At 45.2% G+C, this 22,944-nt stretch overlaps 1 protein-coding gene across 2 annotated transcripts in view; it reads right to left on the reverse strand.

Moving 5' to 3' along the window:
• atp2b3b (ATPase plasma membrane Ca2+ transporting 3b) overlaps positions 1 to 15,542 on the reverse strand; it is a 30,814-nt gene extending 15,272 nt beyond the window's left edge. Inside the window, exons 1-14 of one of the 2 annotated variants that reach the window (XM_071918722.2) lie at positions 15,293 to 15,542; positions 11,901 to 12,098; positions 9,944 to 10,198; positions 8,963 to 9,088; positions 6,367 to 6,492; positions 4,752 to 4,808; positions 4,294 to 4,335; positions 3,956 to 4,120; positions 3,397 to 3,468; positions 3,055 to 3,197; positions 2,483 to 2,615; positions 1,184 to 1,293; positions 658 to 792; positions 190 to 296 (exon numbers count right to left, since the gene is read on the reverse strand). In XM_071918722.2, coding sequence (XP_071774823.1) covers positions 190 to 296; positions 658 to 792; positions 1,184 to 1,293; positions 2,483 to 2,615; positions 3,055 to 3,197; positions 3,397 to 3,468; positions 3,956 to 4,120; positions 4,294 to 4,335; positions 4,752 to 4,808; positions 6,367 to 6,492; positions 8,963 to 9,088; positions 9,944 to 10,198; positions 11,901 to 12,098; positions 15,293 to 15,542 — 1,919 coding nt within the window. The remainder of the gene's footprint in view (positions 1 to 189; positions 297 to 657; positions 793 to 1,183; positions 1,294 to 2,482; positions 2,616 to 3,054; positions 3,198 to 3,396; positions 3,469 to 3,955; positions 4,121 to 4,293; positions 4,336 to 4,751; positions 4,809 to 6,366; positions 6,493 to 8,962; positions 9,089 to 9,943; positions 10,199 to 11,900; positions 12,099 to 15,292) is intronic. The other variant, XM_071918723.2, reaches the window with a different exon arrangement.
• Positions 15,543 to 22,944: the final 7,402 nt, after the last annotated feature.

Here is a 22,944-nt window from a genome sequence, read left to right on the forward strand (position 1 = left end):
GAGGAAAATCTCACAGGTAGAACATCCTTTTTCCCCAAACTCAAACCTTCAACCCAACTCTTTTCTCATGTCATGTCATGTCATGTCATGTCATGTCATGTCATGTCATGTCATGTCATGTCATGTCATGACATCCCAATCCTTTCATTCCTCTGTCCACCTCCCTCCATCCCTCTCCCCATCACTCACTTCTTCAGCAGGATCTCAGAGGCTCCTTTGCTGTAGAGACGGAAGGAGCCGTCAGGCAGCTTGATCACGGTGCTCATGGACTTACGCACTGAGTTGAATGTATAAACCTTAGAGAGAGAGAGAGAGAGAGAGAGAGAGAGAGAGAGAGAGAGAGAGAGAGAGACGTATAACAAATTAGATTCAACTTTATTGTCATTCCACCTTACATGAATGCCAAGTGAAATTAAAAACTTTTCTGGGAGTCATGGGGGAAACAAAATGATACAATTCGAAAAACAAAGTGCAACAATGCAATGGTAAAATTTCTAGCCTATTGAATAAGGATTGGATAAATTCAAATAAGCTGTGACTGACCTTTCTTTCAATCCACAGTTAGGTGAATTGTGTATTTCAGACAGCAATATCTTTTAACTGGGCCATATTAAGTAAGTTAACCTGTGAAGGTGGATGTTGCGCTCGGTTCCCTACCTTGTAGAGTATCTCCTCAGGGATCTGCTCTCTGACAGGGGCGTAGTCCTGCTGCAGGTCTAATACAAATCCCAGCAGGCCACACTCTGTCTTGTTGCCCACCTGCTTAGCCAGACCCCCCTCCACATCAGGCGGCTGATAGAGAGCAAGATTGAAGGGAGAAGGGGGTGGTGGAATAGAGAGGGTGGGGAGAAAGTCAGGGAGAAGCGGAGTGAGGTGTGGAGGGAGGGGGAGAATAAGAAGAGACGGAGAGAAGGTGAGGAGGAGAGGGAGGATGGAAGAGACAGGGAGGGAGGGAGGAACGGAGAAAGAGGGGGTAGGAGAGAAGGGGAGAAAGCGATAAATGAAGAAAGAGGAAAGGAAGAAGAAAACGTTAAAAGAAAGGCACAGTGAAAGGTGAAATTATTTTCAGAGTCCTGAGAATACACCTAAATCATGAAGGGCTGCTGAAGGGTCTGCTGAAAGAATAAGGCAGAAAATGACTTTCTGAAGAACAATGGCATCTCTGTCTCTGTGTATGACTCACCATGATCTTGGAGGTGTAGGCGCTGTTGATAGCGATGGCGTTGACTACTAGATCCAGCGTCCGGGGGCTGACCTGCCCAGGGTCCGGGACCACACGGTGGTGCACATCACCTGGGCAATAACAAATACATATCAATAATAACCTCTGCACCTCCAGCCTGTATGTGTGCTAGCTCCATATGTTACAACGTGGTACAAGGTGTTAGCTAACAATGCACATGCACATTCTGCACATATTTCTGACCATGTTACCTCCATTTGTAAATCTGATGCTTATCTGCATGTCTGGACTTTCTGTATATATGTTCTCCCATCTGTACACCTGATAATGTGAATAGCTAGCATTGCACATATCTGCTTCAACTTATAAATCTGGCAATGAAGAAGTTGGGTCTTTATATATTGATTTGCGTTATTATTTTCAATATGTTGTAATTTTATTCAGTACTCTCAATTTGTCTTATTCTTTTCTATATGCTATTCTCTGCTGCTGCGCCAACCCAATGTCCCTACGAGGATCATTAAACTTCTATCTTATCCTATATATGTGAAGTAACATTTATACTGTATATTGGTTTTTCCAATTGAATAGGCTGAGTGGGCTGCAGCCGCAGGAGCTGTCACCCTTTCCAAAAGTATTTATTTTCTACTGGTTTCAATGGGGAGATTTAGTGACATATGGTCTATATGGTGTTACAGAAGCTGCTGTACAATGCAGTACAGTATTAACACTTTTTTTACACTTACAATAGGAAGCTGGAACTTGGAAAAGGTACATAGAGAAAAAAGGCTAAAAAGCAGCAAATGACTGAATTTGAACCTCTGTAGACAGAGACGCATTGCGTACAACAGGCGGGTGTAGACTGCACTAACTGTGCAAAACCTCTACACACTATACTGTAGCTCATGAACCAAAATGGGTCACTGTCCTGTTGCTGGTGGATAAGAGTGATAAAGAAGCAATAATATGAAAACTTTCTTTCCACAGTCGGATATCCACCATTTGACACCTCCTCTTACGAAGTAATTACTGGAATGAAAGTAAAGCAAATTAGGGCTATTAAAGTTAAAATTCATCTTAACACCTTATAGTGTTATATAATATAATAAATAGTGTTATATAATAAATAGTGAGGATAGTCACCTGTGTTTTTGAAGATGAAGATGCATATCTAACATTTGTAAGAATTAAACCATTTATATGTTGTCCTTACTGTGGGTCCCAGGCCGCACAAAGTAGGACAACGCTTGGAAAAGAAACCCTCTGTGAATTTCCAGAGAGATTCTGCTTTCCACTCACCTAGGTAAGTCTGCACCACTGTCATGCGGTTGGTGGTGAGGGTGCCGGTCTTGTCGGAGCAGATGGCCGTGGCGTTGCCCATGGTCTCACACGCATCCAGGTGGCGTACGAGGTTGTTGTCCTTCATCATTTTCTACATATGAGATGGTGATGGAAAGCAGAGGGACGGGTGAGGGGCGGGTGGAAGGGTGGGATGGAGCGATTGATGGATGGAGGGAGGGAGGGAGGAGGGACAGAGGTAGGCAGTGAGAGATGGATTGAGGGGAGGAAGGAGAGAGGGAAGAAGGGGAAGAGGCAGTGAGAAAGTCATTAATTGTTCAGATGGCAATTTCAGTAGCATGCTTTTAACCATTAGATATCAGGCTTTACACAGATTGGGGATTGGGGTTTAGTTACTCTTCAGTTGAAGTACCAGATAGGTGGGATTTACTGCATCAGCACAACACCAAATTGACTTTCGAATGGTTTCTGGCAGTCATTGTATTGCCCAGCCATGTGGTAGTCTAAAGACAAAATTTGCCCACACTATTTGATCCTGGTCTGATATACACAGTCCACACAGATGGGTCTACCTTGACAGAGTAAGCCAGAGAGATGGTGACAGCGAGAGGCAAGCCCTCCGGGACTGCCACCACCAACACAGTGACTCCGATGATGAAGAACTTGACAAAGTACTGGATGTAGACCGGGGTACACTCTGCCAGCCACACATGACCTGCAACACACGCCGCACGTGTTACGTCTTAAAGAGCAGTTACGAGCAGTGACTCATGAACAACACAGCCGTAAACATTTGACAGCACAGGAAAAAGATTGACATCCGTAAGATTTGGCAGAGCCTGACTGGAAGTGGGAGGGATGCATTCTGTGTGTTTGTGTTTGCATGTCATCTGTTGTAACGTAAACAGACAGACCTTCAACGACAAATGTCTCGATGACAAAGTAGAGCACCAGGATGATCACGGTGATGGCCGACATCACCAAACCTGTGGGAAGATCCAAAGAGGGGATTGGTCCATCAGTGTGTCACTCACTTATTCTATCCTAACTTTGTTGAATATCTCTGTCACACGTGAATGATGAGGCGCTGTGTGGTTCATCATCACTCCACTCCTCTACCTGCGCACTATCAAACGTCATCACAGTTTACAGCACTTGAGAAAATCGGTTTCTACAAATAATGTCTGTTCTTTATCAAGCAGTACCTAATTAATAAAAGGAATTTGTTCTACTATTGTGAGAATGTGACTATGAAGCTTCGCACCTTAGCTGCAAATTTTCACACAACTCCCACAATTCACTTCTCGTATTCACAAAGAACTATACGTCATTGCCACTGAGCAGAATCTGTGCTTGTTCATTTTTAGCATAGAGATCTCCTCAAAGCTGGTTCCAACCAACAAAAGCAGAATCCAGATCACCATAAACAAACCTCTCTGGAACCTGTACAGTTTATGTATGACGGTGCTTTACCCGCTTTGCCAATCTGAACGGCCAGTTTGGTGAGTTTGCCCTGCAGAACGCTCTTCTCTTTCTTAGGAACGCTGGTCTTCTTCTTCTCTCTGTCCTCCACCTCCCCTCCCTCAGCACTCTTCAGAGGTTGCATCTCCATGGCAACGCCCCCGTCCTGCTTCTTGGCTGAAATACACACGCAGACACGCACACACACACACACACACACACACACGCACACCTCCTCTTCAGCACTGCACCTGCAGATGAAGTAAGCCCATCCCACATCCCAACCAACCCTTACTTTAACACAAACATGCACTGATGCACACGCAAACACACAAGTCATGACCCTTTACCTTTGTTCTGATTGTTCTCCACAGCTCCATCAGGTTGCTTTCCTGAGAGAGAGAGAGAGAGAGAGAGAGAGAGGGAGAGAGAGAGAGGGAGGGAGAGAGAGGGAGAGAGAGAGACAGAGACAGAGACAGGGAGATAGAAAGACAATTGTGGAGAAGAGGTGTTCACATGTATGAATATTCATAAATAATCAACATCAGTTCATATTTCTTATCTCAGGACACCCAAAAACACACGGCCAAAAAACAGAAACCCACAACAAAACAATACTGAAGGGAGCACTGATACAGGTACACACATCTTCATACACTGGGTCAAGAGGCTGAGAGACATTTTTTATATGTACGGAGTCGATACAGTAGATCACTGTCACTGTCACTTTCACTGCACCGTTTACTGGGGTCCATTCATTGGCTGAGGAGAGGAACGGGGCGGGGCAGACAACTTTATGCTCACATACCATTGGTGACTGTGCTGTAACTGGCATCTGCAGAGTTGAGGAACTGAGTACTTTCCTCTGTTTGGAGGGGCAGTGGAGAGTGTGTGAGGGAGGAAGGTTTCGGGGTATTTGAGAGGATTTGGTAAAAAGGGAAAACAAAAGAGAACAAAAAGAAAAGAATGAAAAACTCAAATAAACAGTGAATGTGTGTGTATGCATGACTAGACTAGTCATTTGCAGATGACTAAATGTTTTTTTTTTATAGACTATAACCTCTATTTCAAATGAGAGACGGATCAAAGAGAAAAGTAAACATAGCCCCATAGCAAACCCATATTGCATGAGGAAAAACTAACAAGTTATGGCATTTGTAGAAGTCTTATGAATTATGTACTGGCTCCAGTAAATGGCTGTCTGAATGATCCAGCCCACAGAGGCTGCTGCACTGAGTGCAAAACATTCCACTGCATAACTAACACTTTGGAAACAGAATGAGGACGAAAAGCATTAAGACTATTTTTTCCTTTAAAAAAAAAAAAACACCATCAGCTAAATTGTTGCTGTCCATCTCTGATTCTTCTTTGTCACAGACCTTTTCCCTATTTCAGGATCCCGACAACACAATACACATTCCCATGCATAAGCAACTGCAGTGGTATAGGTATGGATGAGTGCACTAGTAATGATATTAGCCTTAAGTGCCTTTGAAAGTATGTGTAGCCTTTGTTGTTGTTGTCTGCAGCTCTGCTCTGGCTGCGAGGACTTCCAAAACAAATTTGAGCGTGGGCTAATGCTTCATCCGTTGACCAACCGACACCCTCTTCCCTGAATCTCTCCGGCTCTCTGTCTCTCTCTCTCTCTCTCTCTCTCTCCCCTGCTCTTTCAATAATTGATTCAATCTGCAGCCTCTCTCTCAGATTAAGGGAGGAAAAGAGAGAGAGGGGAGCGCAATAGCAGAGATGGGAAAGCGAAAGAGGGCAGAGGAGCGAGGTAAACAAGAGATAAAGTGAGAGAAAGCGAGAGAGAGAGGGCGACAAGCTTAGAGAGGGGGCGTGAGAGAGAGAGAGAGAGAGAGAGAAAAGGAAAGAAAAAGTGGAAAGAGGGATGGAGAGGATGTGGGCTAAATTATCCATGAGGTTAAACTGGTGTGTTTCCTGTTGAAGCTCTTATCTGAAATCAGTTAGGCAGCAGCCCCCTACCTCTACACACACACACACACACACACACACACACACACACACACACTGCCATGTGTGAGTAAGTACATGTTAACTGACTCGAACATTTCGGAGACCAGTTTGAAGTATTCATGTGGAGGTGGTGGAGAGGTGTGAGAGAGCCTGTATCTGTCAGCTTTCTGTAAGCACCTTTCTCAAGTTAAGATGGCATCTATTCACTTCTCCTGCCATTTCCGGTACTTCAAGAACAACAGCATTCTGATGTATTATCAAATATGAAGTCTATTCAACTTGCAATATAGGCAGATAAAACAAACTCTACAGACAAGCTCCTGTACAAATTCAACAAAAAAGATCTCTCTCCCTCTCTCTTTCTTCCTCTCATTACAGCCCAAAAGGCCTTTATTTCATTTATAACATAACAACATCCTTCTTCTGATTCCATCTCTTGCACTTACCTTTCTTCTCCTTCCCCTCCTCCTCCACCTCTCCGGCGCCCAGCAGGGTGAAGATGATGCCAGTCTGAGAGTTGATGCCCACAGCCGTCACCAGCATCCGCCCTGAGCCCTCCATCACATGGGTACCTAAACATCCGTATATACTACTGGATTAGCTTCACTTACATTTGGTTAAGTTTACTGTAGTTTGCACATATAATAGGACATGAATATCAACAACGATGTGTTAGAGGAATATGCAGGGGCCAACAGGAGCCCAATGGGGCTTGTAAGTGGCGCCCCCAAGTGGTCACAGATAAGAATCAACAAATCATAAGTTTGGGATTATAAAGTTCTATCTGGGTAAAGAGCAGTTCTGAGATACTGAGCATCAATGTTTTGACATGCCAGTTGGCAAAACTGTTAGTGAAATCTATGTTAATAGCTCAACAAGGCCTGCACCCACATGGTATTTTGAATGCAAACTATCCAAATCCTGGGCCAATTAGAAACTGGATTCTTTAAAAGGGTCCAAACAGAGATAAAGCCTTATCATTCTGTAAAGTCAATCTGGGTTTGGTTCAATAAGATTCTGTCACATCAAAACTAGATAGAAACAAATCAGTTTTGATATAGTTATATTGATAAAATAAGCTGTAACAAGTTATTTTGATCAACAATTGTCCCACCTGTCCCAGTCCCCTACACCCTTTAACCCTCCACCCCTATACGTCACATCATGAGCCCCCAAAGTTTCCAAACAAGAAATTTCACTTCAAACACTTATTTATATAATAATATACTATTTATATTTAATTCTCAAAAAACTAATTTCAACACACAATAAAATGTTTTGATGAACAAGGCAGCCCTATTGCAGTATTACAGTTTTGACCTGTAATAGTAGTGCCACCCTTGGGCCAATTAGTGATTGAAAATGCTGAAACACAATGGGGAGATGCATCATGCCCCCAAATCAAGTGGCGTCCAAAATATTGGACGGACATATATAAGATATATAACGGAGGGACGGACCGGGCCAATCCATAGTCCCTCCCCAAATTTTATTGTGGGAGACAACAAAATAATAAATACACATAAAAACAATAAAATAATTTACAACAACTAGGCTATATCAATTCACTTGTATACTGACTAGCAGTATGTTTGACTGTTGCTTGCCACAAAGTAAGATAATTTCAATTTCTGCAGATAGATTTCTGCACTCTCTGTCTCTCCCACTGCATTATTTTTCTACTATTTTTATATTTTTCTACTATTCCCTTTGTTCATTTGTTTCACTCATTTCTCTGTTTATCTGTCTCACTCCTGCTGTTCTCTGTTAATGTCTCACTCCTCTCTGCATCAGTGTTTCTGCTGTACTAAGTACTAATTCAATATACTCTACGCTACAAGTGTTGGATAATAAGCCCGTCTTTGGAGCTACAGCACCTTTTCTGATGGGATAATCATCCAAAACCAATTGGCTAACTCACCCACATAGTATAAATTCATCAGTAGGTAAAAAGAAATAATCTGTAAGGAAACAACAGTGATTATGCTATGCCAACTGCTGTTAGGCTATGTAGCTTCACTTAGCTACCTAGTGCACCTGAAAGCTAATGACTTAGTTGGTGAACCAGCCATTGGCCTTAAGCCTAAAATCCTTAGTTAGCTTAACTTTAGTAAAGTAAGTGAAGAGTAAGTGAAGTGATAATAACTTTGTTAACTTGAAAATTTTTGTATTTTCTATTATTTCTATATGCTATTATTACAATCAATTCACACACACACACACACACACACACACACACACACACACACAGGAAGAAGTTTACAACCATCAGCCACTTTTTAACACCTCAAAATATACTTTCCAATTTGTCCAATCCCAAACTCTGGGGAAAAAATCCAATTGTAAAATCAAATAAAAACAAGAGGCACTTGAGCTGCCGAATGTCCTGCCATAATCACCATGATATATTAAACATAAGCAGTTATGCTAATTAGGTCATTAATTAAGATGATTAATGCTTTAATTATGAATAAGTCTACATAGTTGTCTTCACATAACATATGGGCAGTATTAATATGAACTCTGTATCTTAAAGCATTTAGGAGCTATAGTAGTTTCCTCATGAATATGCAAATTTGTGCAGCAAGGGGCTCCACAGTCTAATCACATCGTCATCTGCTCTATAGGGGGAATCTGTGGTAAGTATGAAGTTTCTATCATGTATTGTTCTTGAGTCATTAAACATAACCGGGTATGCTAATGAGCTCATTAATTGAACTAATTCATGCATTAATTAGCAAATATTTCTATGTCAACATACCTGTCTTCACATAACACAGGTGGGGTATTAATATGAACTCTGTGTCTTAAAGCATTAAGGAGTTATAGAGAAGAAGAAAATCAGTTCTCCCTCAATATGCAAATTTGTGCAGCAAGGTACTCCAAAATCTAATCAGATCATCTACTCTATATGGGGAACCTGTGGTGTAATGAAGTTTCTATCATGGATTGTTCTTGAGTTATTGTGATCAGAAGAATGTGTCCACACACAGACAGACGTCATGACAACATGATGTCATCATCAGCAGTGGGAACACAAACCTGAGAGCAGCATGGGGTCCTTGTCCACAGACTTGTGTACATGGTCAGACTCTCCAGTGAGAGAGCTCTCATCTATCTTCAGGTCGTTGCCCTGGACCAAGATGCCGTCAGCTGGCAGCAGGTCCCCTGGATACACAAATGGAGAGATCAGTGCAAGATTTTATAACATAGTAGTTTATGTCCCTTTTGGTTGGGGACATACAGACGCATGGGTGCCTCATGGGGACATGTAAATGTATGTGTGTCTCTTGGGGACATGTCAGGTACATACCACTAGAAGAGAACATTACTTTTTAAAGGGGAGTAAAGAGCTGGGGAGGTCTATGGGTGCCTGTTAGGGACATCTACAAGTATGGATGTTGGGGACATTTGAGTACTGAAGCTGGGTACTGAGAGAATACGTTGAAGAGGTAACTGAAGAGTAGGAGAGATCAGACAAGAACACTACAACTCCCTAAAGTTGGACTAAGAGCCGGTGTAACACTGGTGTCCCAAATAGCCCGTATTTCCAATTTTGCCATTTTTATTTCCACTGACAGCTGACGTGATTCAGATATAGAAGATGAACCTTGTCCAAGTCAAACCGCTGATAATTAATTCTAAAATGTGAAAAAAGACAACTACAACAACTACATTTTCTCCTGACTTGTTGACTTTTGGAGAAATAAGATTTCAGCTGGACACTAACAATATCAAGTAAGATTAGGTCAGGTGGAGTCATGTTACGTTAAGTTAGGTTGTCTATGTGTACACGTATGCCAGTATTTATTCCTAACTATGTGTAGGATCAGTATATAAGTTCATCTGAATAATGTCAAAAGTGTGAGTGAGTGAGTGAGTGAGTGAGTGAGTGAGTGAGTGAGTGAGTGACGGAGTGAGTGAGTGAGTGAGTGAGGGAGATAGTGAGTAAGTACATGCTAGCATTCAGCATGTACTGTATATGTCTATTTATACAGTAAGCTTTTTTGACGGTGTCCCTACCGTATTTGACCTGGGCCATGTCCCCCACCACCATGTCGGCCACGGGGATCTGGATGACATTTCCTTTCCGCACCACAGTGAACTTCTGCTCCTGCTCGATCCGGCTCTGTAGACCCCGGAACTGCTTCTCCTTGGACCAGTCGTTAAACGCCGTCACCAGGACGACGCACGCCACAGAAAGCAAGATGGCCGCACCCTCGATCCAGCCGGTCTCCCCCTCGCCTTCCTCCTCACCCGCAGACACATTCCCACATGCTGGAGAGAGAGAGAGAGAGAGAGAGAGGGATGGATGGGTAGATATTTTGATAGATACACAGCTAGAGAGATGATATCAGCGCTCTCCTCCTCCTCTCTCCTCCTACTCTCTTTCAGCCTCACTCTTGTGCTTAGTAGAAACCCGACCTGGGTCAAACAATATTAACCTGCTTGAAGGACCGGATAGGTGGTGGTATGGATAGCACAATTCAGATTCAGTATGTTTCAAATAAGTTGCTGGAAAGCTAAATGAGTTCTCAAATACCCAATGATTATTGCAACCTGCTGGTCCTTTAAAGGACCAGCCAAAAGACCACACTGCCTCCTATTTAGTGGCTGCTTTATCTCAGCATGTTTTACAGTTTGGTACCAGTAAAATACCTGAAATATATTTAAAAAAATCAGTTAAGGAGCATTTCACACCTGACTACAGATGTCGATGTTGCACTATGTACTGAAACTAATATGTGGATACTTTGTCTGTATTGTTGCCGCATACTATCTGGTGAGTAGTGTGAGGTATGAGCTTTCAGACTGCGCCCACTTCCTCTCTGCCATGACCTCTCACTGTGGAAAACAGTCCCAGTGAGCTAATGGCAACAATTTGCCCTCCTCCCTTCCACTTCTCTTCTTCTCACCCACCCTCTCCCCATTATCCTTTTATTTTGTCCTTCTTCCCCTTTTAACCGTTGAACCAATAAAAAGATGATTAGATCATTACATGGCGGTCTTTTCTCATTAACTCTAACCATCAAGGAAATAAAACAGGAAGAAAGTACAATGACATGTTAATTGAACTCATTACCAAAAGGAAACAATGCTTTCTAAGGCCAGGATTACACTTCTTGTGCTGAATGTGTTGCTGGAAGTTCTTTCATTTCGTTTTGCATCATTCTGTCTCAGATGCATTGCGTTGCAGTGAAGTTGTTGCGTGTGTTGGATTTATTCTGCTTATGCGTTAATAATGCATGTGCAAACTGAAGCGAATGTTGTGTTGCTCCTATTTTGCAAGATCTCCTTGAGGTCTTCGTGATGAAAACATTTTGTCAGTGAATCGGACTTGCAACAAAAAATATATGCTGCAGTACAGTGATTGATAACCATATCTAATCAGAGTAATTTCAATGCATTTGGGCCAGAGGATTCTGGCGTAGAATTCAGCTTGCAGCAACACCGCTGCATTACAGGTTTTGTGAATTGTGAATCAAGCATAAGAGTACAATGCCAACCCACTGATCACTCTCATTTACTTCTGTAAAACTTGACTCTCCTGCACTGAGGAGATATGGTGATGGTAGATATTTTGGCTCAATGCTCTTTTTTCACCCCCATCCTCCCTTAACCCTCCCTTCACCCCTCTTTCCATCCTTCTCTTCCCTATTACCCAAGCCTTGCCTCTCTCTCCCTCATTTTCCTCCATTTCCTCCTCCTCCCTAACTCTCTCTTCTTCCTCCGCTTCCCTCTGATTCTTGCGCTTCTCAGAATGGAGTAATATGGAAGTTCCAACACTTTTCCTCCCTTCTTCTCCTCCCACAAGCGTTTCTCCCTCCCTCTCTGATTCCTGCTCTGCTCTTTTACCAGGAGACTGATAGGGGGATAGGCCTCTCTCTCCATCCAGCTACACCCTCCAAACTTTTGCTCCTACTCCCCAACTTCCTCCTTCCCCTCCCACCCGATCCGCCCATTGCCTGCCTCTCCCCACCTTCGGTGTCCTCCCCAGGAGGCTGGTAGAAGGAGAGAGCCAGGGAGATCACGGCGGCGATCTCCAGGATGATGAGCGTGACGTCCTGCAGGGCCTCCCACACCAGCTCCAGGAAGGTCTTGGGCTTCTTCGGGGGAATGAAGTTTTGGCCGAACGCCTGGTACCGACGCTCCAGGTCTGCTGGGTCCCCGCTGAGACCTGTGAGAGTGAGAGAGAGAGAGAGAGAGAGAGAGAGAGAGAGAGAGAGAGAGAGAGAGGGAGGCAGACAAAAGAGGCAGATGAGGAAGAGAATGAGAGCATTCGAGATGTCAGCAATTTTTAGTTTGCACACAAATGCAGAAACCCACACTCACACACACAACAGTAATAAATAAACTGAAAACACACAAGCATACACTACTAGTCAGTTTTGCTCTATATTACATGAAGTTTGAGGTTTGTTGTTTTAGAAAACCATTTTAGAAAACCTTTAATGTAAGCACTAGAGGATTAGCATTCACTATAACACACACATATAGACACACAGAATCACCCAATAACAGCCAAAGCTTACTAGTCAAACTTGCTTTGTTCAGTAAAACAGTTTACCAACACAAACAACACCTTGAAAATCTCTGTTATGGCAGCTGACTCCCAATTTACCCCCCCCCCCCCCCCCCCTTGCCTCCAGACTCCTCACTCGCTCTCTCTCCTCCTCAGCCTCCCTCCAACATCTCCATCCTCACCCTCCTCTCCCCTTCAGCCTCACCCCTAAGTGAGTCAGTTTCCATGGCGACGAGGATATCAAGTCAGGGCTTCCTGTCTCCAGCAGGTTTCTGCCCAGCAACAGGTGATGTCACTCCTCCACAGCGCTAGGTTTGGAGCAGTGCTATTTTGTGATTGGGCGTTGGGGAGGGGAACTGCAATTTGTCTGCCGTGGTTGGCCAAGATTGGTGACAATCTTAGTGTCCGTTTGTGTGTGTGTGTGTTTGTGTGTGTGTTCTGAGACATCCTAGTCCACTGTGCTTGCTGCAGGGAGTCATATGTAGCTCCCAGCATTGCTGAAGAGTTGTGTAGCAATATGACAGCTCAACAGGGTTCAGACAGAGGGGAGGCAGACATAGAGGGGGAGAGATGGAGAGAACGAGCAAGAGAAGAGAGGGGGAGAGAGAGAGAGAGAGAGAGAGAAAACAAGTGACCTTATGCTGAGTAATCTTAGCTAGCTGTATCCTCCTTTCATTAGTCCATCCCTCCCACTCTCTGTTTTCTCTCTCTCTCTCTCTCTCATTCATCTCTCCATTCTCCCATTCCTCCTCCTCCTCTTCCACAGACTCTCTCTTTGGCTCTCCTCCTCTCTCTCCCTCTCTTTTTCTCCCTCTCTCAATCTCCCCTTGATGTGTCCTTGACAATGCGGCAAGCTGTTCTAGCTTTCCCTCCTCACCCCCTCACCCCCCACCACACACGCACACACACACACACACACACACACACACACTCGCTCTCTCACTCTCTTTCTCTTCATTTCTCCTCCTCCTTTCTCTCTCTGGACTGTGTATATAATGGTCTTATGCTGCAGTGCTGGGGTATCCATATCGGTGTGCGTGTTCATGTGTGTGTGTGTGTGTGTGTGATGCCATTCCATATTGGTTTAACCGATTGATTCCCCCCACTCTGCTCTGTGTATCATATTACGGGTGATGTTCAGCATCAGTTGTATTATAATGTATATGCGTGCGGTATATCGACCCCAGTCTGGATGGCATATGCTATGAGTGTAGCATTGTTGCAGAGTATGCACTGATGTGGGCATATATGACTGGATATTTCTTGATTACTTCTCTACTGTATGTATCTATTTTCTCATCCATCCATCTACCTATTCATCTTGCTCTTCTGTGATCAGCGCTATTGTAATCTTGCTAAGCAGAGGCAGCAGCTTTGTTGTACTGTCGGCTGCATTAGATCTGAGAGCTTTGAAAGGGGAGAAAATATCGTCCGCTGTGGGTTCTGAGTGATCCGTCACAAGTTTGAGCAGATGGAGTTTCAAGTAATGACGTTAAATTTCTACAAGGTAGAAAACATTTTCCTTCATCTCCGTTTGCGCTTGCGGTTTGGTTTGTCATGCCAAATTGCACCATATGTAATTTGTGAAAATCAACACCATGAGAGAGAAGCCCATCCAAAAGTGTGGAGAGGAGTATGTGTGTGTGTTTGTGTGTCTGTGTGTGTTGTTTGCCAACTGTGCTTCGTAGGGACAACTTCAGATACATGACTCTGTGTGTGTGTGTGTGTGCTGCGTTGTTGAGGCCTGCTGCGCTGATTCCTGACCAGCTCACAGTATCAAATTAGCAACACTCAACACAGACTTTCTGTAACTATACACCTACCAAATCTCTCTCTCGCTTTTGTCTCCCTCTCCCTCTCTCCCTCTCTCACACACACACACACACACACACACCTCTCACACACATAGCTTACACTTGAACATGTACACACTCACACACACTCTTCTTCCTCCATTCACCTCACTCTAGTCCTCACTATCTCCATCTCATAGTTCTCAATCAGTCATCCTCTCTCTCTCTTTCTCTCTCTCTCTATCTATCTCTGTCTTTCCCAGCCAACTTCTCTCTGCTGTTGTGTTGCTAGGTTACACACTAGTTAGAGTGGGTGTAGTGTAGTACCACACCCCTGTTAGAACACACACACACACACACACACATACACCACATTCTACCATCACTGGTCATCAAAAATCTATGATTAGTGTAATCCTCTAAACTTGTTCTTGTCTCGAGTGTGTGTGTGTGTATGTGTGTATGTGTGTGTGTGAGAGAGAAAGAGAGAGAGAGAGAGAGAGAGAGAGTGTGTGTAAGTTTCGATAATGTCGATAAAATGGTGTAAAGTATAAACACTGCCGTAAAGAAACACCCGCAATTACAAGCATACACCAGTCCATCCATGACTACTCATCCATTCATCGATTTACTCTTATTCATCCACTCCTCCCAATATACTGTACGTCCAGTCATTTCTCTATCTATCACCTCATCCCCCCATCCATCTACTCCTCCATTCATCCAACTCTCAATGTACCAGTTCATCCACCCATCTACTCATCGATGCATCAATCTATTCAGCCATATATCTACTTGTCCCACTACTTCTTCATTCATTCAGTTGTCACTCCGCACATTCATCCATCCATCCTTCCAGCCGGCCCACCAGCCAGCAATCCATCTAGCCACCTACTCATCCACCCATACGTCCATTTATCTACCCATCCAAATTCTCATCCATTCATCTACTCCTCCATTATTCATTCCACTATCCATCCATACATCCATCCATCCACCCAGCCATCTACTTATTCATCCTTCCAGCCATCCGTCCGTCCGTCCCTCCCAGCTCACCATCAGTCGTGTTGGACAGTATTCTCTGGCAGAGCCCGTCTGTGTCTCCGTAGTTCTCCTGTATCTTCTGCAGGGCTTCGGACCCCCGGAGCTCCATCAGGTCCCTGAGGTCCTCCACCGTGACCCCGAAATCTCCCCCCGCATGGTTGCTGTCTGCCCTCCCTCCTCCTCCACCCCCGCCTCGAGTCCCCTTGGGGTAAAACTCCACCGCGCTGTTCGCCATTTCCCCCATGGTGGCTGTCGTTGACATGTCGGTGAGGGTTTTTTTTTTTCTTCCCTTTTTTTTTTTTACTCTCTCTCTCTAGTCCGTCCTCAGGTCAGTTCCCCTTTCGTTTGGTTGGTGTGGGGTTGTTCATGTGCTCATTGGTCAAAATCCCTCTGTCGCACTTCCTTTCTCTAAAATTGTAATGCTAATGATATGCCTAACCCTGTTTTATTTTCTCTAAGGCGAGTGAAGGGGTGTTCTTTTGTTTTGTTTTTGTGTTGTTGATATTCTTCGCCTCTCCTCACTACCTTGGCAGAGTCTCCTGCTACTCCTTTACTTCTCCATAGGAGGAGGAGGAAGAGGAGGAGGGTGAGGGGGATGAAGGATGATGAGCAGGGGCGGTTCGGGAGCGCAGCGCCTGGCTGAATCCAGCTTTCTTTTCCTTCGTCTCCTCGGCGACTCCGCTCTTTCCTCGTTTCTGTCCCCCTCCCTCCAGGGTCATGGCCAGTCCATGGACGGACGGACGGGCCGGCGGACGGACAGACAGAGGCGGGGGGATGGCGGGCGGATGGAGAGAGGGGCGAGCGAGGCAGAGGCGGCTGAAAAACCAGAGACGGGAAGCGGATCCAGTTCAGAGGTCGCTACTGCTGCACCACCAGGACCTAAAGAGAGAGAGGGAGAGAAGCATTACTACTGTATTTCATGGATCTCACTACACCGAATCATCAACAATATATTGCATACACCAAATGGAAATGATCTCTCCCGGTGAACACGCTTAGATTTAAATCTTTACATTTATTTGGCCATGTAAAGGCCATCGTCTGATTTCCTTCAATATTTTAAATGCGCTCTTGTGTCACAGAGGTCACAGGGGAGGTTGACCTGGATGCAGAGGTGGTTTGTTTGTCTACCGCTCACTCCCACCAGCTCCTACTTCTCACTCACATCCAGCACCCTCCTGAGTGGACTGGCATGGCATGAAAGGTATCTCTCTGGTTATCATGGGAAAGGATGCGTGAGTGTGAAACAGCATTCTTCTGCTTTCAGCTAACACTGAGAATAACACCGCTTGCATCAAGGTGTTCAGTAAGCGCACTAACAAAGAATACCAAAAAACAATGACAAAAAGTCTCTACATTTTTGGCCGCAGGCTGGATCTCATTACGTCACTTTCTTCTCTGAGTAAACAAATCTAATAAGTAATTCCATGTACATTTGGGGAAATCATGTTACTTCAAACCATGTACATGCTTTAATGTGTATTTTGGTCTCTGGGGGCCTTTGCTGCTTAAGTTTAACTATTTAAAAGTTACCCTGCTATGTCCACATTGACACAAAGCATGCCATGCCTGGATTCATTCATGTCCTTTGCAGGTTTGATGTTAATTAATTCACGTTCAATTTGTTGAGTTTAAGAAGTGGCTCTTGAGACCAGAAAACAGGAAATCTCTTGAAGTGAGATGCTCTTGTTGAATCCACCGAAACACAATTTCCTAATCACCGAATTAACGTTTCAACCCGTCTCTGGGTTTGATTTAATTAAAATAAATCTGACACCGATTCTGTTCACACCGTCTAGTAGAACAGTGGCGGACTAACTCTCTTTCCTTCAACCACATTTAAACGAAGATTCATCCCAAATGGGCAATTAGCACTGGCTGTAACTAAACATTCACAGCATAACACATGACACAACATATTCTGAATCCCTGCTAGGGTATTTCATATAGAGACGAACATGAAAAAAAAGAGCTAAAACTCATCATTAATTCCTTTCCCCCTCCCTCCTTTCCACTCTTCGCTCTCCCTCGGCTCCCCCTGTCTCTTGCATCTTCTCCCTCCCTTTCTCCTCTCTGTCCTGGCATGCCTCTATCCTGACTGAGAGTGTTAGTTTATGACTGAGTCACCCTGCTCTGCCTTTGAAGCTTCCCCTCTCTCTCTCTCGCTCCCTCTTTCCTCTCTCTCTATCTATTTATCTACATCTATCTACTGTATCCATGTGTGTCTACCGACTGTATTCGTGCACCTCGTCTTCTGGCGTCTCATCGCTTGTTTCAGCTTCTCCTCTCCCCTTCCCCCTCTCTCTCTCTTTCTCTCCCTCATTTTGACGAAGTCGCTCTCCCCGTCTATCTGCTTCCTGCTACTGCAATCATTTATTTACTCAGCCAGTTTCTCTCCAGCCCGGTCTCTCACTCACTGATTCTGTCTGATTTTATAACGCTCACACAGAAGACACTCTTCTGTTCATCCTCCCAACTATCACAAACTAACTCTGACCACGTCTCTCTGTTTCGCTCTCTTTGTGCCAGAGCTTTGGTGTGTGTTGTGTGTGTGTGTCTGCATGTGTGTGTGTGTGTGTGCCTCTACAACATTACATAAATTGTAAAAAAAAAAAAAACAGTTTTTGTCACTCCCTCAATTGCTTACGCATTCTCAACTCCCTCTCTTTCATGCACACATACATGCACACACAAACACACACACACACAACCCTTCAATTTAGCCACAACATGCAAGCATGCATCACACATACATGTAGACACACATGCCTGAAGACATCACTTATATATGATCGCTGACATGACACGCACACACACAAATGTGTCACACACCACGGTGCTTTCTAAAGGGGAGAGAGAGAGAGAGAGAGTGAGAGAGGGGGCTGCCCTGGCTGAATATGTGTTTGAACATGAAAAGAGTCAGACAAAAGGTCACCATTATCCTCAGTGGCCTGCCCATTCATCCTGAATGCTAGCCCTGCTTCCCTGCACGCCATCCCTCAGAGGGTCGCAGCAATTTGATTCTTTTTTAAAGGAGAGTGGCCAGTCTGTTCCCCCAGGTATTTTCTCTTTATCGCGGCAGCAGGAAGGTTGAGAAGGATGCAGAGTAGGGAAGGCACAGGAGAGAAGGTCCTCATGGGATTTGATTCTAGGCTAGCAGGGCCACGTGTGCTTTCTGTGTGTGTGTGTGTGTGTGTGTGTGTGTGTGTACTGGAGGGGGCGACCCAGTCTACGTACACACACTTCAGCACATGTGACTAAGCGAGCATGTGTGTGTGTATGTGTGTGAGTGCGCACGTGTGTGAGCAAAGGCACGCATGTGTTCACATCTGTGCTACGTGCGCGCGCAAATGTTATCCTAGGTGAGTAGAGTGTGTTCATGCCTGCGCTGTGTGTGTGTATGTGTGTGCGAAAGTGCGATCATAGGTGAGTATGTTCACGTATGTGTGTATATGTGTGTGCGAAAGCGTGATCCGAGGTGAGTGTGTGTCCACGTATGTGTGTGTGTCTGTGTGCTCATTTGTCAGCGCCCGTGTCAGTGTTTCGTCTCCCCGCCTACACTGGCTTGTCTGCGGGCCACCTGTGCACCTGCAGTCCCACTTTCCGACAGGCATCTGAAGGGTCACCTCTGGCGGGGCCCTTGTATCTGGGCTGCTGCCTGCCTGCCGTCGCTGGCTCGGCGCCAATCACACACTTCTGTAATGCCCAGCGGGAATAGCACACTTAGAATTCGACACAGTCAGTGGCTGGAGCCATTAAAGGTGGGCCGCCAACAGGGCCCGGATATCTGCAGTACTGTGGAGCACATTAAAGCAAGCAACCGGCTGATGATGCTGATGACGGTGACGATGATGATGGTGGTAGTGAGGGTTTGAGAGGGGGGGGGCAGGGTCTGGCCTTCAAAGAACTTGTGCGAAAGAAAGAAAGAAAGAAAGAAAGAAAGAAAGAAATAAAGAGTCGAGCTAGATGAAAGACTGATTGATGTCCACTCTGTGTGTGTCCATCTCCCTCACATCTCTCTGCCTCTCTCTGACACACTCACACACACACACAAACACTGTGCCTCCTACACTAACCACTACCCCCCCCCCCCCCAACCCTCCTCTCCCCCAGCCACACACACACACACACACATCATACTTGCAATTCCCAATAAGACTGTGCTCTTCCATGCAGGAAAGGCCACAGGCAACAGTGTCTTTCCTACACAAAACGACCTTTCCTGGTCACCTTCAGACGTGCCTGAGCTTCATCCCTCCACCTCATCCTCTTCCTCATCCTTACCGCATATACATAGCAACAAGACTGGGTCCTTATTGCGATGAGTAACAGTGGGCTACATACTTGTAGAGAGAGATGGGGGGGGGAGAGAGAGAGAGAGAGAGAGAGAGAGAGAGACGTAGTGTGGTGCGCCACTTTCCTCCCCTATGTCCCTCCGCAAGGTTACTGGCCCGGCCATCGCCGGCCCACTCTACCCGCCTCACACCCACCCTGAGCCGGGCCAGTCCTGCAGGTCCCTCCGGCAAAAGATCATCACCGGATAACAACCGACACCCGGTGGCTCAACGCTGCAGGTGCGACGCGCCGTAATCGAGACAAACAACGCAAATGATACCCAATAGCCTATAGCCTGGTACACACCAGTGCCCGGGAAAACCAAGAGGCAAACCAGAGAATAGCGCGTGCTGCTCGGTGAAAATGTTAAGATTGCAGCCCCTCATCAACTGACACAGGACACGGATGGATGGATGCATGGATGGATGGATGGATGGAAGGATGGATGAATGGATGGATATGTATCATTAGCTTTACGCACACACGCACGCACGCACGCACGCACGCACGCATGCACACACACATACACACACACAGAAACACACACATACACACACACAGACACACACACACTCCCTATCATAATGTCATAGCGCTGTTGGACACGGTATCATGGTATGCCTCTACTGTATATTATCATAGCTCTCTAGGCCTATGATGAGAAATTCCACACAGGCCCTGACACATTCTGCTGCTCCGTTAAAAAACTCCCTATATGCCATTAATAGTGAATCACAACGAGAGCAACACATCTCCCCTAATAAAAACGGCGCTCGGGCGCCCGGGGTAAATAACAGTCACGCACGCGGGCACGCACGGACTCACCGTGCAGGCCGAGCTCAAGGACATCAGCATCAGCGCGCGGGCGGGGAGGCAGAATCCCCGTTAATCTGCGTGTGCGGGGAGCGGAGAATGTCCCAAACCGGATGAGAGGGTACAGGGGGACCGGCGCAACGGCAGCTTCGGTTGCCTGGAGTCCGAAGGAGTGGAGGGATGAAACACGACGACGGTGCTGATGAATATTCCGCTCCGCGCGGTCACCTGACGGTTGGTCGGCGGAGTTCTGCGGCGGTTGAGGAGGGAGAGAGAGAGAGAGAGAGAGAGAGAGAGAGAGAGAGAGAGTGAGAGAGAGAGAGAGAGAGAGAGAGAGAGAGAGGATGCGCCGGGTTGAGGGTTTAAACACCTCCGAGGTTGGGGGGGGCGGGGGGAGGGAGCAGACCGTGCACGTATACGAGAGCTGCTAGCGGCGGTGCAAGCTGCTAATTTGACCGAATTCTGTTAACTGTTAACGGCTCTGGAGAAAAAAAAGAAACGCCGCGGTGCGAGGAGAAGCTCATGCGACATCTTTGGAGGAGGAGGAGGAGGAGGAGGAGGAGGAGGGGGGGGGGGGTTGAGCTGCTGCGAGAGCCCGCGCGCACAGGAGCTCGGTCGCAGCATCCGCGAGAGGAACCGAGCGCGGATACAGGAGAGGGGAGGAGGGTGGGGGGTGCTCAATACGTCACACACACCCCCTACTTGGCTGCGTGATGACGACAGCAGACACACCGCATCGTACACTTTTTTTTGTAGGGCACAATCAGTTGCCTTTTAGAGTCATCTTTAAAAAAGAAAAAATAGCCTACTAGGAACAGTGACATATAGCCTAGATAAAAGCTAGAAGAGTCGACTTGCTTGCGAAATATTCTTCTAAACTTACAGATACGCCTATGTCACACATCTAATTATTTTCTATTTTTATATCATATCCTGCTTGTATCCTGGCGTCCTTGTTCATTCTGTACATTGTATGTTCCATTTTCTATTAGCCTACAAAAAGAATAATTGGCCTAATAAATTGGCTAATGCAACAGTGAGAGGCCTATTTGTTTTTTGCAAATGAATCAGGTTGTCCAAACGCACAATAGCCTACTATTTTTTTTAACCCATAAAGGTAATAAAGCAATAGTTTAACTCTTGGAACAGTCCCAAATTTAAAGTTTTAAACATAGGCTATAGTGTATAAAGAAAGGCAGACTGCAGCATGTTATCCTGACTGATGTGTGTCTATATGGTTAACATTTGTTGCATATACCACACAAATTCCATACTGCAAAAAAAGAAAATTAAAAAACATTTCACATGCACTTCAGCTCAGAGATCGGCAAAGAAAGAAAAACACCCGTAGGCTATAGGCCTAGGCTATATGGCCTTCACCCCAAACATATACTGGACTCTGGAAGCCTATTCTCTGCACTGCTGACAACATATACTGTATCTAAATAGGCTATATACAAAATATATTGTGTTTTGGCCACGCAATATTTTGAATGAATTATTTATGGGCCTGCGGGCCTACAGTTCTGTAGTGATCTAAAGAAATAGGTTACATTGTAATTTTGTCATTGAGGCACTGTGGGCATTAGACAGATATAAATTACAGTTGGTTCAGCTTCCCAGCTGTGGGCGGCAGACACAATTTGCAAATTGGTTTTGCACACACAGGCTACTACATAGCCTGTCTATGAATTGGCCTAGAGTCAGTAAGAGAATGTCAAAATGTCATTCAAAAACATTTTCCAAGACAAGTGAAATCCAACGTCGGTTTTAACGGGATGTTAATTTGACTCCAACGTTATCCTGTCTTGTCTGCATGTGAGCGGTGAGAGTGACACACCTCTCCCGTTAGAGCTGCATCAAGCCAGCCAGAGAAAACCAGAAAAAGTGATTTTACTTTCACAATAAAAGCCTCGCAATTAGCCTACTAAAAAGTAAAAAAAACAAAACAAAAAAAAACCTTCTGAAACATATGTTTGTCAATAAGGGTTTTATTTTGAAAGTGTTGACAGGAAGTCTTATATTGCGTTTTGGATGGCTTGACACTGGTCCACAGGTTCCCAAACTCTTAAATGTCATGGACCCCGGAATAAAAGTGCATTAGCCTACACCAGGGGCCCCATTTGAGAACTCTCTATACTGTAGGCTACTGTAGGTGAGGAAATAACATAATAAGTAGGCTAATAATTGCAACATTTTCATATGAATAAACATGTGTTTTACCATCTGACTGACACAACACAACAGTGATTCAACCTATAGCCAGGTCATCTGCTGTTTGAAACATCAGGTGTCTGGTAGGTCTTTCCCGGGAAAAATCTTCTGGCACACAGGAAGTGATGCGTTTTTACATTTCCAGCAGCAGCAACAGCAGTTTGTTTGGAATAAACAGAAGAAGAGCTGGGTAGTAACATGAGCAGTGATAGCCACCATGGCTGAACAGACAAAGAAAAGAGCGCCACCTACAGAAACTCAAACTGCATCAACAGAAAATCCAAGGAACAGGACTGGACACA

This window comes from Centroberyx gerrardi, chromosome 14 (genome assembly GCF_048128805.1).
Source record: "Centroberyx gerrardi isolate f3 chromosome 14, fCenGer3.hap1.cur.20231027, whole genome shotgun sequence".
Classification (NCBI taxonomy): domain Eukaryota; kingdom Metazoa; phylum Chordata; class Actinopteri; order Beryciformes; family Berycidae; genus Centroberyx; species Centroberyx gerrardi.